General features: G+C 36.7%; 1 protein-coding gene across 5 annotated transcripts in view; it reads right to left on the bottom strand.

The window, feature by feature from the left end:
• LOC105474556 (BTB domain containing 9) overlaps nucleotides 1-15,022 on the bottom strand; it is a 479,495-nt gene that overhangs the window by 406,847 nt on the left and 57,626 nt on the right. For all 5 annotated transcript variants that reach the window (XM_011729339.3, XM_071096011.1, XM_071096010.1 and 2 more), the window contains 2 exons: nucleotides 11,220-11,439; nucleotides 8,605-8,724 (listed from right to left, as the gene is read on the bottom strand). In XM_011729339.3, coding sequence (XP_011727641.1) covers nucleotides 8,605-8,724; nucleotides 11,220-11,439 — 340 coding nt within the window. The remainder of the gene's footprint in view (nucleotides 1-8,604; nucleotides 8,725-11,219; nucleotides 11,440-15,022) is intronic.

Raw genomic sequence — 15,022 nt, 5'->3', positions numbered from 1 at the left:
AATCTTGTAGAAAGAAGTTTTAAAAGAGATAGCTTTAACTAAAACCAAGTAACTCCTAGATACCTTACACAGTTATACAAGGTAACACAGAAAGAGAAGATTGTCATTTATGTATGTTCTCTGAGCTTAGGGACATAGGTAGGAATTATGGGTGGGTAGATGGTAAACAGACAATTTGGACTTGAGAGACAAAAAAAAAAAAAAAGGTATTTTTTGTAAGAACCAAGAATGACGCTATAGAAGCAGAAGAATCTAATGATGGAGAGCTTTGAGAGAAGGGTTTAGATTTGGTCAAGTCCAATGCAGAGTCTACCTTAGGTAAGTGTCCTGAATATACAGAACATTCTTCATTATTTTGCCTGGAAAGGCAAAAACTATATCATGAAATTCTTGAGAGCAGCCACTGTGTCTTGTTCATCTTTTTATATCTGGCACCTAAACGAGATGCCTGAAATATAGCATGTGTTCAATAAATGTTTCTTGCATGAATGTCTGAATGAATAAATCCCATAAGTAATAAAGTAGTATTGAGAAGAAAAACATGAGAAAAAAGATGTTTGATGATCAACATAGAAGGTGCTACCTGAACTTAATCCTGGGCCTAACTGCTTGGGAAGCAACTGTTAGCAGAAGCAAATATAGTTTTTGCCCTTTCAGAATGAAAAAGAGACAATGGCTGTTTGTGGTAATAACAACAGGTTATTAGTGTTAGTAACAACATCATCTCATGCAATAAGCTTATTAGGACACTAATTTATATTCTAAAATTATAAAATACAATGCAAAGGAAAAGGGCAACCCTGTTTTATTTTCTCACACAAAAGAAGCTCAACATGTTATTATCCTTTAAACAAAACAAAACAAAGAAGCCTGGATTCAATTGAATAACTTAAGGACAAACAGTCATTTCTCAAAGGTCTTACTGAATATAAAACATGGCAGGTTTTTGGGGGGTTTTTTTTTTTTTTTTGCTATTGTTGTTGTGGTTTTCCCCCTAATAAAAGGATTCTAGGTGAAAATAATAAACAGAAAATTTCTCAACTAAAAAAAAAAAAAAAAAAAAAAAAGCAACTCAAGATGTGAAGAAATCTTGTAAATAAAAATTTCATAATATATGGAATTTGTTTCTAAACACAGCTGAATCAAAACAAGCTAGGATTTAAGAATATTAGGTTCACTCTATAATAATACTGTAAAATGATCTTATGGAGAACTAAGGGGCAGGAAAATTCGAAGCTCTGCAGACAAACTGACAAAACATACCTAGATAAAGGATTGCTGCATTCCCTTTGGAGCATTTTAAAACAGAAAACATATTATTAGTATAATGTGTGTGTAGTCTGGGTGACCAGCACTAGTAGAATTTGGCCATAGCAGGCCCTCCCCTACAGGATTGCTGGAAACTGCTCATTCCAAAGAGGCAGTAAGAGCTTCTTCAGGGCTCAATGCCTCCTTCTCCTACCAGCAAGGTAGAGCTATTTCTTTACCTTGATTCTTGCAGCAGCAATGTAATGTGGAGTCAGGCAGACCTGGTTACAAATTTAACTTTTCTAAGGCTCCATTTCCTCATCTATAAAATTAAGTAGTGGTTTTTCTCCTACAGGGCTATTATAAGAATTACACAAGGTAATGAGATGTGCCTGACCCATAGAAGATGCTCAATAAATGTTAGACTGTTCCCTTCCTACCTCTTCTGAGGTCCTGTAACCTCATTTCTCTTTATCCTCATTCCTCTTTTCTTCTGTTTTCTGATTCCTTTGAAATATTCAGAAAATCTATCTCCTATCTCCTTTGAGTTACTCTTCTCTTTCAAAATTCCAAAGGAAGGTTAAAAAAACTTATTTGCATGAAACTGAATAGCTGGACTACAGAAGCCCACATTTCACCCATGCCTTGCAGATGACAACTCAAGAACTAGCTAGCAAGCACCAAAATATATACCTCTGGACTTTGGACATCATTAACTCAGCAGAAAGACTTAAATAGAACAAATAGTTTCACATGTTATTTCACAAATCACAGACTTTCAGAACCATTTATATTTAAATATGATGGTATAAAAAAGCAATTTTTAAATTCTCTTTAGCTTCAAGTAAAATTGTTATAATTTAGTGACACCATGTGGCTACACTTTGCTTTGCATTCTTAGAAGAAAATGTTCCTCTATGCGGGTTGCTCTTGCTAGTTCAACTGTAGTATCAAGGTTGTAGGTAGATGGACAACTGAAACTAAGTATGAACTAAAAAGATTGGTTTTTTAAAAAATGAAACTATTCCTGTTTCTTTTACATCTGAATAAGGCATTTCTTGAATTGTGAAGGTCTCCAGTCCTAAGAAGAAAGTAAAGGCTCAGCATTATTCTAGCTAGGATTCTAAAGCAATCTAGTGAACACTGAATAATGTAAGAGTGTCCGCCTTTAAAAGTAAATAAGTATATCAATGCCCAGTTATGAGCGGAGGTGTAGGGAACAAAAGAGAAACGAAACAAGACACACGTTATACAAGCGTTAATATGGCAGGAAACGAATACTTCCATAAATAGCAATGCTTATTTTCTCATTTGTTCTATGTAGATCTATAGCACTGTATAGGTACTATAATCTAATGAGAATAGGAGAAAAAAAATTATGCTGTATCTATTGACAGCAGGAATGAGGGGGGCCTAGAATGTATAGAAGCAATAAATGAGATTAAAATGCCATATATCAAAACACAGTAAAGTTAGAGTACTCATATAATGAGGTCTCCTACGTAGACCAGCTACTCCTGAATAACATTCAATGTACACCAAAGAAAATATTTAGATGTTGTGTAAATATCTAAAACAATGGGCCAGGCATGGTGGCTCACACCTGTAATCCCGGCACTTTGTAAGGCTGAAACAGTCAGATCGCTTGAGTTCAGGAGTTGAAGACCAGCCTGGGCAACACGGCAAGGCCCCCTACTAAAAACAGAAAAAACTAGCTGGGTGTGGTGGAACATGCCTGTAGTCCCGCTACTCAGGAGGGTGAGGTGAAAGAATCACTTGAGCCCAGGAGGCGGAGGTTACAGTGAGCCAAGATGGCATTACTGCACTCCAGCCTGGGTGACAGAGCAAGCCCATCTAAAATACAAAGAAACACATACACACACACACAAACAAGTAAAACAATGACCAGAAAATATCACCCCCTTCATCTCAGCTTAAAACACCTGCCCCTTGTCTCTGGCCTTCTCTAACCACCCTATTTAAAATAATCCTCCTCCCCTGACCTCCATTACTATCACAGTACTATCTTTGCAACACTCATAATTATGTCATGTGCTCTTATTATTTGTTTGTTTCAGTCTGTTTCTACCAAATTCCAAGAGCACAGAAACCTTGGCAAACTTCTTCAGTGTTTGGCCTCAATATCAAGTACAACAAGAGCATAAAGTAGGCGCTTATTTGTTGAATGGGTGAGTAACGAATGAATACACAAAATCTATTTCCTTAGCTGGTGAAGCATGCCTAAATTTCCTGTTGTAAGTGAAAGTAGAACCATTCTAGTGAGATGTTTATCATCACTTATGGCCTCTAATGTGACTATGACAACCAGAAGACAGGCTTGCAGCACATGCTCTATGATACCCTTTCTGTTTTCTATGACACATATGGCACACGACAATTTCTCATTCTAAGAAAAGAAGAAAAAGGAGGGCAGTGAACTACAATAATTAAAATACTTGCAGCAAGCATCAAAGAAATCAGTGGAACTGAGTAGTGTACACGCTAGAATCCAGCTCATGATAAATATGGCTGATCACATTAGGATAGCAAAAAATGATTATTAAATAAATGACTTTAGTCAACTGACTATCCCCACCTGAAAAGATATATGCAAAATACCCTGACTGTATTAAACACTTAGATATAAAGCTTAAAAAAAAAACAAGTAGTGGAAAAAAATATGCATATACACACAAAAGTTTAACATTCTCTAATATTAGAATGAGGAATAATCTTCTAATCATAATACCAAGCCAGAAAGCATTAAAAGACGGACAGATCTGAATACATTTTTTAAAAAGTAAAATCCTATATGGCAAAAAGTACCAATAAAACACTAAAAATGTGTAACAAATTTCATATATGACAGGCAAAAGAATAATGTCATATACGTATGTATTGATATGTTCTCACAAGACAAAAAGAAAAAGACAATTCTCAGAAGAAAAATATGCAGAAGACAAAAACAGGCTTTTCATAAATAAGAAATTAACAAATGGCCAGTATTAAAAGATACTTTAACTCACCAATAAAGAAATTCAAAGTAAAATAGGACTTTTGTTTTCAACAAATTATATATTACATTGGCAAAATGGTGACAGTGTCTGCATTGGTGAAGGTTCACAGAAAGGGGCATTTTTGCATGCAATTGGTAGAAATTGAGTACAACATTTCCAGATGACAAGTTTTATCAATATTTAAAATATATACCACATTATAACTTTATAATGAGAGATATTTCCATTTTGATATATTTTTAAAAAAGGAAAGAAAGAAAGAAACCCAGTTTTGTATTAAACAAGTTCATCTCTCCTATGCCAGGCTCTAAATTATCAACTTACACCCATCTCAACACCCTGTCTGGCCTTGTCTCCAGTAAACAATGCTCCTAATCCTCCTCTAAACTCGGTCCAGCCCCTGAGGTAAATCCCTCTCCCACCTACGCTCTTCTTCCCTCTCTCAACGGGCATAACCTTGAGAACTTTGCTTTTAGCCCTGCTTTCTTCTCTCTCAACTTTCAGGTTTTAGACCAGGATTTCACTTGCAATTCCAGCCACCAGTCACATGCACACTTTGAATTCTACTTCTACCCATTCACACTCATGTTTTAAAGTTTTCTCATTTTTCAGCAATATTATATGGCTGCCAAATTAACAGCACCATGTTGAGGAACAGCTCAAAATTTTAAAAGCACCCCCACAGTACTCAATATTCACTATTCCTTACTAGTGTTTTCTGTTCAGTACTAGACTCGATCATCTAAGGTGGAAAGGACTGAGAGAGAGTTTACCAGATAACCAAGAAGACAATTTGAAGGTTACAGATTATGGGTAAAGTGGAATTCCCTTAGAAAGAAAAGGCTAATAAGACATAACATGGTTCTCAAGACATATGAAAAATTGAGCATAAATTGATGAGTCACTTTTCTCCATCTCCAGTTAAAGTCTGAAGGGGGTAACTGGTCTAAGCTTTTGGCTACATACAGTAATCCCCACTTAACTCACAAACATTCCTAAAACAAGTCCAGAAAGGCAAAGCGGACCATTGCCCTGCATTCATTATCATGGTTGGAATGATCACACTGGCTCTGAAGACTGATGTTATCTACCACCAGATAACATTGACTATCTTGCTGAGGTGAATTCTGACTGAATTACATTTGACAAGACAGACGAATGGCAAATCTTATGTTATATATATTTTACCAATGAAAATATATGAAAACTCCTAGACATATACAAAGATGGGCTGGTTGTTAAGCTAAAACTGTTTAAGCCATGTTTTGGACTGTATGTATGGATTGGCAATAAAAAAAGTACCAAAAAGACTAGGCTCCAGAGGTGAGAGTGAGAGCCACTTCACAATGAGAGCTACCATGACCAACGAGGATGGCAGGGATGACTCTCTCTGAAGGTCTGAAATTAGGAAAAATAATAAAAATGACTGCCATTTACTGAGCCCCTCCTTTCTGCCAGAACTGTGCTCCGTACATGTAAATGTGCTATATCATCTAACTCTCACATCTAACCCCACGAAGAGGTGTTGGTATTCCTATCCTTTATGGATGCAGATACTAGGGCTCAGAGAGGCACAATCTTATCACAACACAAATATGAGGTGAAACAAAGATTTGAGAGGAGCTCTACCTAACTCCACAGCCCATTATTTTTCTACTACACAATTCTGATTCATATGTGGTTTAGCCCAAACTCAAGAGAGAGGATGGGGTAATCTCAGATTTCCCATTCATCAGGTATTATTTTTGTGAATGTATTAGATGTAATCTTTCATCAATACATGACACTTACATTCTTCAGGAATAACCTCCAAATTCAGTTTCCTGAAGAAAAAACAAAGTAACCTTTGCAAAGAATTCAGAACCATTTACCATTACAGAGAATTTTCCAGCATTCATATATGTATTAATGAATACATAGATTAAAAAGTCCCAAGGAATATATGTACATATTAATGTTCGATCAATCTCTCTTCATTAGATAGTCATTGCCTTGACACCATGAAACCTATGCTAACATTTATAGAGTACCTACTGCATACAAGGTCACAGTCTGAGCACTGTGCAAGAATAATAAAAGATTAGAATCCATACTCCCTGCCTCCAAGAGCTTGTAATTTTAGTATCAGAGGCAAGATAAACACGCAAAGGACACTAAAGAACAAAGCTGCCATACAAACGTGCAAATTAATGAACATAATGCAAATTGAACACTTACGTGCTGAGGAAATAAAGAATTTATTTGCCCAGTGAAGTTCTTGGAAGAAGTGTAGTTAGAACATTGTTTAGGTAGACAATAAATAATTGTGAAGATAAGAAACACCAAGACATCCTCAGTTAATCTATAGACATACTCTTAGGTTCATTTTTAAATACTATAAAATTACGAACTAGTAAAAAAGGCAGTTTACTAAGGAAAGTAGTAATTAATATAATAAGGTGGTTTGAATTTTTAAAAAATTCTTATTAACATGGATATCAAGATTCTTTCCTCTTCTTGTTATCATTATCACTAAGATCACTGTTGCTCAGTATTTTTCAACCAGAACTGGGAGCTGGCTATACCAAGACAAAAACTAGCATCATGAATATAGCCAGTCTCTAAACACATAACAGCTCTACCAACAAAGTCAAGGCCAGACAGGAAAGACAAAATAAGGAGAGTATAATCATGCTCACTACTATACAAAGGTAAAGTATATTTTCTAAAAGCCAGAGATCATGATCAAAGGCACATATTTCCATACATACAACAGGAGCTTTCAGGTGGGTAAAGCACACAGGCTGTCAGGTATTATATTCATGATGATTTGTTCTGAGAGTCATGTTCCTGTTGTTGCAAATTAAATGCAAACACATAGTCCTTCAGTCCATATCAGATGCTTTGTTATGCTGCCTGTGTTTTAATCAGATACAACAGTAATAACCAGAGTCAATGCAGACTCAATCTCCTCCTCCACATGGGGGTCCCTCTGTCACTCTGGAAGTATCCCCAGGCAGCTCTAAGATACGGAATCTTCACTCAATTTCTTGTCCCTCTTATTTTAATCCATTCAAAACTCCTCTGATAAAAGAGCAACTGCCAGACCTGAGACACTTAAGTCTGTCTTTGGGGAAATGAAATTGATTTTCTTCATTTTCACACAAGAGGATCCCTGGGTAATAACATTGTGTCTGGTCATACCAATAAAAAAAAAAATGTAGGCAACGTTCTTTACTGTACCAGAGGCTGAATGGTTTTGTGAAGTTCCTATAGTGGAGGTAAAAATTCAGCCTTTTGCTCTTAGACCATAAGTTTCACAAGTATAAGAGTAACTTCTGACCAAGAGACTAAGTGCTTTGGTGCCTCCCCATCTGCTCCCAATCAGCCACAGGGGGAGATCAGATGGGTCATGGGTGAGGGGCCAGCCCCACATTCTCTGTGGTGTACACTCACCTTATTCCTTCCCTTTTCTTCCTGAGCAAACAAACTAATCATGTTCTACCTTTAATCTTTTGACTTTAAGGTAAAGAATATCTAGGGGCAATTTCCAGTGAGAAAACTACAACAGAAAAAAACAGCAGAATTTTGGGGCCCTTTAACCACCTAAACAAATTCACTAATTTGTATAGGCTTTACAAAATTTCAGAAATTTTAAATGATGGATTATACCTAAAGGGAGAATATGAAAAATTAAAACTGTAGCTTTTTGATATTTTTAAAAGACAACAATATTGAGGGCTGCAATACATAACAAAAATAAAAGCGGAGGTGCTCTGGCTGAAGAGAAGCTCTGAGCCTAGAGCCCCACTAGCTAAGCCTCATTTGCCCCAAATGCAACCCCACTTGAAACACCCGTTCTGTCAAACCCCATTTGTTAACCACTAACCTACAGAAAAAACAGATAACCAGAATATGCACACTGGCATTCAAAAATCTCCTCCGGCCCTGGCCATTGCCAAGGAAGACTCCAGAAATCTCTCATGGCTTTCCTAAGAAGAATGCACCCCTAACGGTAATTCTGCTTTCAATGTTTCACAATGAATATGACCATTCACTGTATAGCACAGAGCTTAAAAAACATTCCACTTCTCAAATGTTCCCTGTCCCTTCTCATTCATTCATGTGTGTACTACATATATATTATACAAGACATGTTGTATAAATAGTTCCACAACACACTGTAAATATTAAGATGCGTAATTTTTCCATACTTTCCTAAGTTTTTTACTTGTGATATGTTTAGTAGTTGACATCCTGAAAAACTCTTTTTTCAAGATGAAAAAATGCAGTTCTGCTTCTCAAAGTCCAATCTCCTTATACAAAAATAAAAATCATTTATTAACCACTGAGAACTAACCTGCAGACACGGGCTGGAAAATATAATTTCTGCCAAGAACGACACAGATACTGGGAATGGTCTATCACTCTAACCCAGTCAAGTTCATCCATTGACACTTCAATGAAGTATGAATAAGACCTGTGAATCAAAAGGAAAAAGCAGAAAAAATTACCATATTAAAATAACAATACAAAACTGTACTTTAATAAACTGTTAAAAGATACAAAAATACAGAATTCACTAATTACATTTTCTACATAATGAAATTCAAATAACAAAACAATGTTATGACAGCATTCACCTACAATGCACTGAAATTATCTCTCAGGTTGTCTGTCTGCTTTCTCAAATCATAAGCTGCTTAAGAACAAAGGCCATCCTGTATTTATACTCATATCCCCAGGGTCCTACACAGTACTTGACACATCAGGCATGCGAGATATTTACTCCTTTTCAAACATGGTCAGGATGCCTCACCTATACCATATTAGAAGATACATGATGCTACGAGAGAGAGAACAGAAAATAGAGAAGCAGGAAGTACACTTTCTCCCTCTACCTTCCCAGGCCAGGGTGTTCGGCCACCCCTCTAAGGAAGAAAGTCAACTTGGAATGGTTCCCCCACAGAGGGCAGCCTATCTCCTGCTGCCTACCAGTCTCCTACCCTCCCATACATACAAGCTACCCGCAAAAAAATAAATGACACCAGTCAAGGGATAATGCACGTTTCTTTTGGGTACAACTTAAAACTTGCCAGCTGATAATCTGGCAGTAATGAAAACAGCCTATCATCCTCCCCTAGTCAGCTACTCCGAACCATTACATGCAGGTCCCATCCTGAACAAATCTATATTCCCCTGTCATAAGCCAAATTTAAATCTGAGATGCAGTTATTACTTGTACTGTAATATCAACAGGAACAATCTTGGAAGATTTAGGTGACCATAAATGTCATCCTGCAACCCACAGTTGTGACCAGAAAAGGTCAGCTTATTTTGTGTCATCCCCTCATTTTCTTTGCTGTCCCCTCACTCCCATTCATTTTATCACTCAGTCTCAAACTGGTTATAACCTTTTATTGAACCTCTCTGGGTTATCAGTAACACAGGCTATAATTTTACAACACGTCAGAATCTTTTTGGCTTAAGATTCTGAATTTTTCACCTTTGCTTAGAATGGCAACAATTTCTGTAAGAAAAGAACTGTTATGTGGTAAAGTTAAATCCCTCGTGAATGTAATGCACATACTAACACAAAGTGGCCTATAAATATTTAACATCACAGAAACGATGACAACCACTTCGTTTCAAACATACTAAACTTTTCTTTTATTATTTTTATAATAATTTCACTATTAGTTAAATGAGTGAAATACGTAAAGCTTTTAGAACAGTGTCTACCACATAAAAGTAATGAAAGTGCTGCAAATACGTATTATTATTATTATACTGTTATTATTAATCAGAGACTCTTGGAAATGAGATATGTGGATTGGTTCCACTTTGCCAATTCAAAACATCAAATTATATCCAATAAGCTACATATTAGAAAATATATTCTTAATAAAAAACAAACAGGAAAAGATAACCTGGGGATCTCACACACCCATGCACATGGGAAATGCTGACGCTTACTTCATAAAGCTTCCCTTCACACTGGGCTTAAATGGCCTAAAAAGCCAGCGTGGTGGTGGTAGTGGTGCTAACAGAAGAAACACACTACCTTGTAAGGTTTGCAGGACACCATCATGATTACTATTTAAGCCCTTCATGCCCAGATCTAAAGAGGCATCAGTGGGGCACAGTTTCTGGGTAGGCAGGGTTTAGGTTTATGATAAACAGCAATGAAGGAAACAGTTCAGTTCTTGTCACCATACTGCTCTGGTACTTCTGCCATTATGGTTGAAGCTAGAAGCCACAGTGGGTGAAAGCATCACAGTGGCTGGAAGAAAGGCAGAATTCTGAAGCCCCCAAGAAACTGAATGGGTTCCCAAACTGGATTAAATTTTCTCACAAATTTCTTTTGTTTTGAGGATAATACTTATCTACACACTGAAAGACAATATTTCTCTTTGCCATAGGGTAAAATGCATTTAAAAGGTTATAATATCCAAAACTAATGAATCAAGTAAATAATGTTAACTCATGGTAGAATATAAAACAACTATTAAAAATACATTTTAGAGGAATATTTTTTAAAGGGTAGAATGTTCACAATGTATTAAAAGTAAAATTAGCTTTTTGTATATCTAATCCATAAAACTATGTTTGCGCAGGTTTCTGTTTTGTGTATGTGTCCATGCATAATTGAAAAAAACACTAGCTAGGTACATATGAAGATTAATAATCGGTAATGAGATTACTAGCAATTTTTATCTTCTTCTATGTGCTTTTCTATATTTTCTACGGTTTCTACAATAAACACATATTATTTTTATAAGAAGAAAAAAACAAAAAAGTGTATTTCTTTTAAAGAAATGTACCCTTTAACTCTTTCCCCAAAACCAACCTTCAAAAGATAGCAGAATGATCACAAAGAGATAAACCATCATATCTATGTAACAAAAGTAGATGACCACAAAGTTAAGTCATCTCAAATATAACGTCAGTTTCTAAGTCATGCTAATCACTTACCGACTATCTCGGTCCCATAGGAGTATCCGTACGTGATTGATAATGGACGGCTGACCTAGCTTAATCTCGATGCCAGAACGGCAGTCATCATCAATTGGGTGCCTTGAAAATCCATGATCCAAATCATAATTTTGAGTATCACCATCTAATAAGGCTGATTTCAGCTCCCCCTTTACAACTTGGGCTCCATACTTCATAGTTGCAATGTTTTCTTCTGGTACTACAGTTAAAAATAGAAAAAGCTAGGTTAATGGTCAAGTTATTCTATATTTTTTGAAAAAAAATAATTCTAGCATTCCACTTTATTCTAGTATCTGCATCTAAGAAGAGCATAGGCAAGTTTACGGGACAGAAAATACAGAACATCTATGAGGATTAAGACACCATTCAGAGGCCAGGTGCAGTGGCTCATGCCTGTAATTCCAGCACTTCAGGAGGCCGAGGCGGGTCACTTGAGCCCAGGAGTTTGAGACCAGCCTGGGCAACATGGGAAAACCCTGTCCCTATTAAAAACAAACAAACAAACAAGCAAAAAAATACTGTTCAGAGTTTAAATTTAATGTTAGTATCACAATCACAAAGTGCTTGAGACTAATGTTACTTTTCAAAAGTTAATAAAACTAGAAAAGGCATGTACTAGGACAAACAAATTGGCTCTGCTGAGTTCATTCTATTAGTAACTTAAATATCTACTAAACAAAAATAGCATGTAAGATGACCTGTACCTGCCATCTGGACTGAGGACAGTGTATAAAAGCAAAGCAAACAGGTCAGAAATCTGATAAAACAACAGAAAAAGAAAGGTTCCAATATAGCATAGCTGTTAGTCATACATGAATATGCTGAATCAATTAATCTGGCTTATAAAACAAGATTGTTTAAAAGAAGATATCTTTTTCTGCACTTGAGAATTTTTAAAAATGAAAATTGATAGTCTGTCATCAAAATCAGTATTATGGTTACTATTAAATCCCCTCCCCTCACCAACATTAGATTTATTAAGTATCAATTGTGCCTGGGACTCTGAAGTCCTCTATGTAAATTATGCTTCACAGATCTGGAACCTATCTTCCAGGTACTAACATTCTAAAACTGACACTTTCCATGGAAGGACAAGAGGCTGCAGAAAGATGTTAAGAACTTGAAGAGTCAGAGATTAAACAGTGGCTTCACCTTTAGCCAGGTACATCACTTTAAAGAAGTTTCCCTCTCTCAACTTCCATTTCTCAATGGCGGGGGGAGACCTCCCCCTCCCCCACCCCACATATCTATCCCCCAGGTGTTTCTGTTTAAGAATTAAATGAGATGATGTTTGTAAAGCATATTGTGAGCTCTACTCATATATATATGCTTTTCAAAACATATAGCCATTACTATTAAGAAAACATATTAAAAAGCACATAATAAGAGAACTATGTAAGTTTACAGACTGTAAAAAAATACCAAATTCTCACAGTACACACACATTTTGGCTGTGTGATTTGAATAGGGGAAAGTGTGAGCTATAATCAGGTTCTTGTTAAAAAGTAATTCATCATTGAAGATTTCTGGAAAAAAATTTTTTTTTAATTTCAAATCAAGATGAGTAAAGAGAGTGGCACCAGAAAAGAACAATAAATTGCAGCTGAAAAATGGAAGTTTAAAATGGAAGCAAAAGACTGTAGCAACCCAGCCAAAATAAACAAAACATCCTAGTTATGCTTAACTTCTTAACATCAGAAGTTTAAGTGCTATCGATTTATAACTTTCTAAATTCTATTAGCATGTGATAATCACCCATATTCTTCCTATTTAACAAATCTTCTATAATACACGATGTGCTAGACACTGTCCTAAGCACCTTGCAAATATTAATTCCTTTGATGTACTCCTCGTAATAATCCTTTGAGTACTGTACTATTATTACATCCATTTCACAGATGAGAAGTGGAGGCAGAGAAAAGTTAGACAGGCTTACTTGCCCCAGGTCACAGAGCCAGCAAGTAGCAGAGCTGAGATTAGAACCCAAGCAGTCAGCCTGCAGGGGCCCTGTGTTTTAACAGAATATTCTGCTACTTCCCTCTTGAAGGGTTTCTGATGAATGGCCATACCTTCTCCCTCTTTCTAACCCCCACTTCCCTCTAAGATTGCCTTAGACCCAGAGGAAAGAAACAAATAGTCTGATATAGGGAGGGAAAAAAAAAAAAAAGTTAGACTTAAAGTGAAAAAACCTAAGCTTAAGATTCAGGTTCTTATTCACTCCCCTTGAGTAAGGCCTGTCAGTCTCTCTGAATCTGCTTTCTCATCTAAAAAGAATACTTTGTCCAACCGACCTCATAGGGTTACTGTAAAAATTACAGTACGGATAAAAATTATACTACAGATAACATATGCTAAAGTAACATATAAAGCACTCATTCAGTTCCAGTCAAAAAGCATTTTTCTGAGGACTCATTCTGTACCAGGCACCATGCAAGGTTTTGGGAATAATTAGTGAACTCGACAGAGATAGGCCCTGCCCTCCTGACACCTCTGATCTAGAGAGGAAGTACTCTATAAGCAAGCAAGTAAACAAACAAAAGCTTGAAATCCATGCTTTTCAGATATCAATGATGCATAACTACTTGGTAAAAATAAACATGTTTTCCCTTCTTGCTAGGCATAAAAAGTGGAGGTGCAAAGTCTGTTGCTGCTGATCCCTGGAACCATCTCCTGCAGTCCTGACACCACAAGTCAAAACTAAGCCAAAGGCTGGGCATGGTGGCTCATACCTGTAATCCCAGCACTCTGGGAGGCCCAGGCAGGTGGATCGCCTGAGATCAGGAGTTCAAGACCAACCTGACCAACATGGTGAAACTCCATCTCTACTAAAAATACAAAATTAGCCAGGTGTGGTGACGTGAGCCTGGAATCCCAGTTACTTGGGAGGCTGAGGTTGCAATGAGCTGAGATCGTGTCACTGCACTACAGCCTGGGCGACAGAGCCAAGACTTCATCTCAAAAATAAAAAATAAATATCATGAAAATGGCCATACTGCCCAAGGTTATTTATAGATTCAATGCCATCCCCATCAAGCTACCAATGAGTTTCTTCACAGAATTGGAAAAAACTGCTTTAAAGTTCATACGGAACCAAAAAAGAGCCCGCATCTCCAAGACAATCCTAAGTCAAAAGAACAAAGCTGGAGGCATCACGCTACCTGACTTCAAACTATACTACAAGACTACAGTAACCAAAACAGCATGGTACTGGTACCAAAACAGAGAAATAGACCAATGGAACAGAACAGAGTCCTCAGAAATAATACCACACATCTACAGCCATCTGATCTTTGACAAACCTGAGAGAAACAAGAAATGGGGAAAGGATTCCCTATTTAATAAATGGTGCTGGGAAAATTGGCTAGCCATAAGTAGAAAGCTGAAACTGGATCCTTTCCTTACTCCTTATACGAAAATTAATTCAAGATGGATTAGAGACTTAAATGTTAGACCTAATACCATAAAAACCCTAGAGGAAAACCTAGGTAGTACCATTCAGGACATAGGCATGGGCAAAGACTTCATGTCTAAAACACCAAAAGCAACGGCAGCAAAAGCCAAAATTGACAAATGGGATCTCATTAAACTAAAGAGCTTCTGCACAGCAAAAGAAACTACCATCAGAGTGAACAGGCAACCTACAGAATGGGAGAAAATTTTTGCAATCTACTCATCTGACAAAGGGCTAATATCCAGAACCTACAAAGAACTCAAACAAATTTACAAGAAAAAAACAAACAACCCCATCAAAAAGTGGGCAAAGGATATGAACAGACATTTCT

The sequence above is a fragment of the Macaca nemestrina genome, chromosome 5 (assembly GCF_043159975.1).
Source record: "Macaca nemestrina isolate mMacNem1 chromosome 5, mMacNem.hap1, whole genome shotgun sequence".
NCBI classification, from domain to species: domain Eukaryota; kingdom Metazoa; phylum Chordata; class Mammalia; order Primates; family Cercopithecidae; genus Macaca; species Macaca nemestrina.
This window is presented reverse-complemented; position numbering and strand designations above follow the sequence as displayed.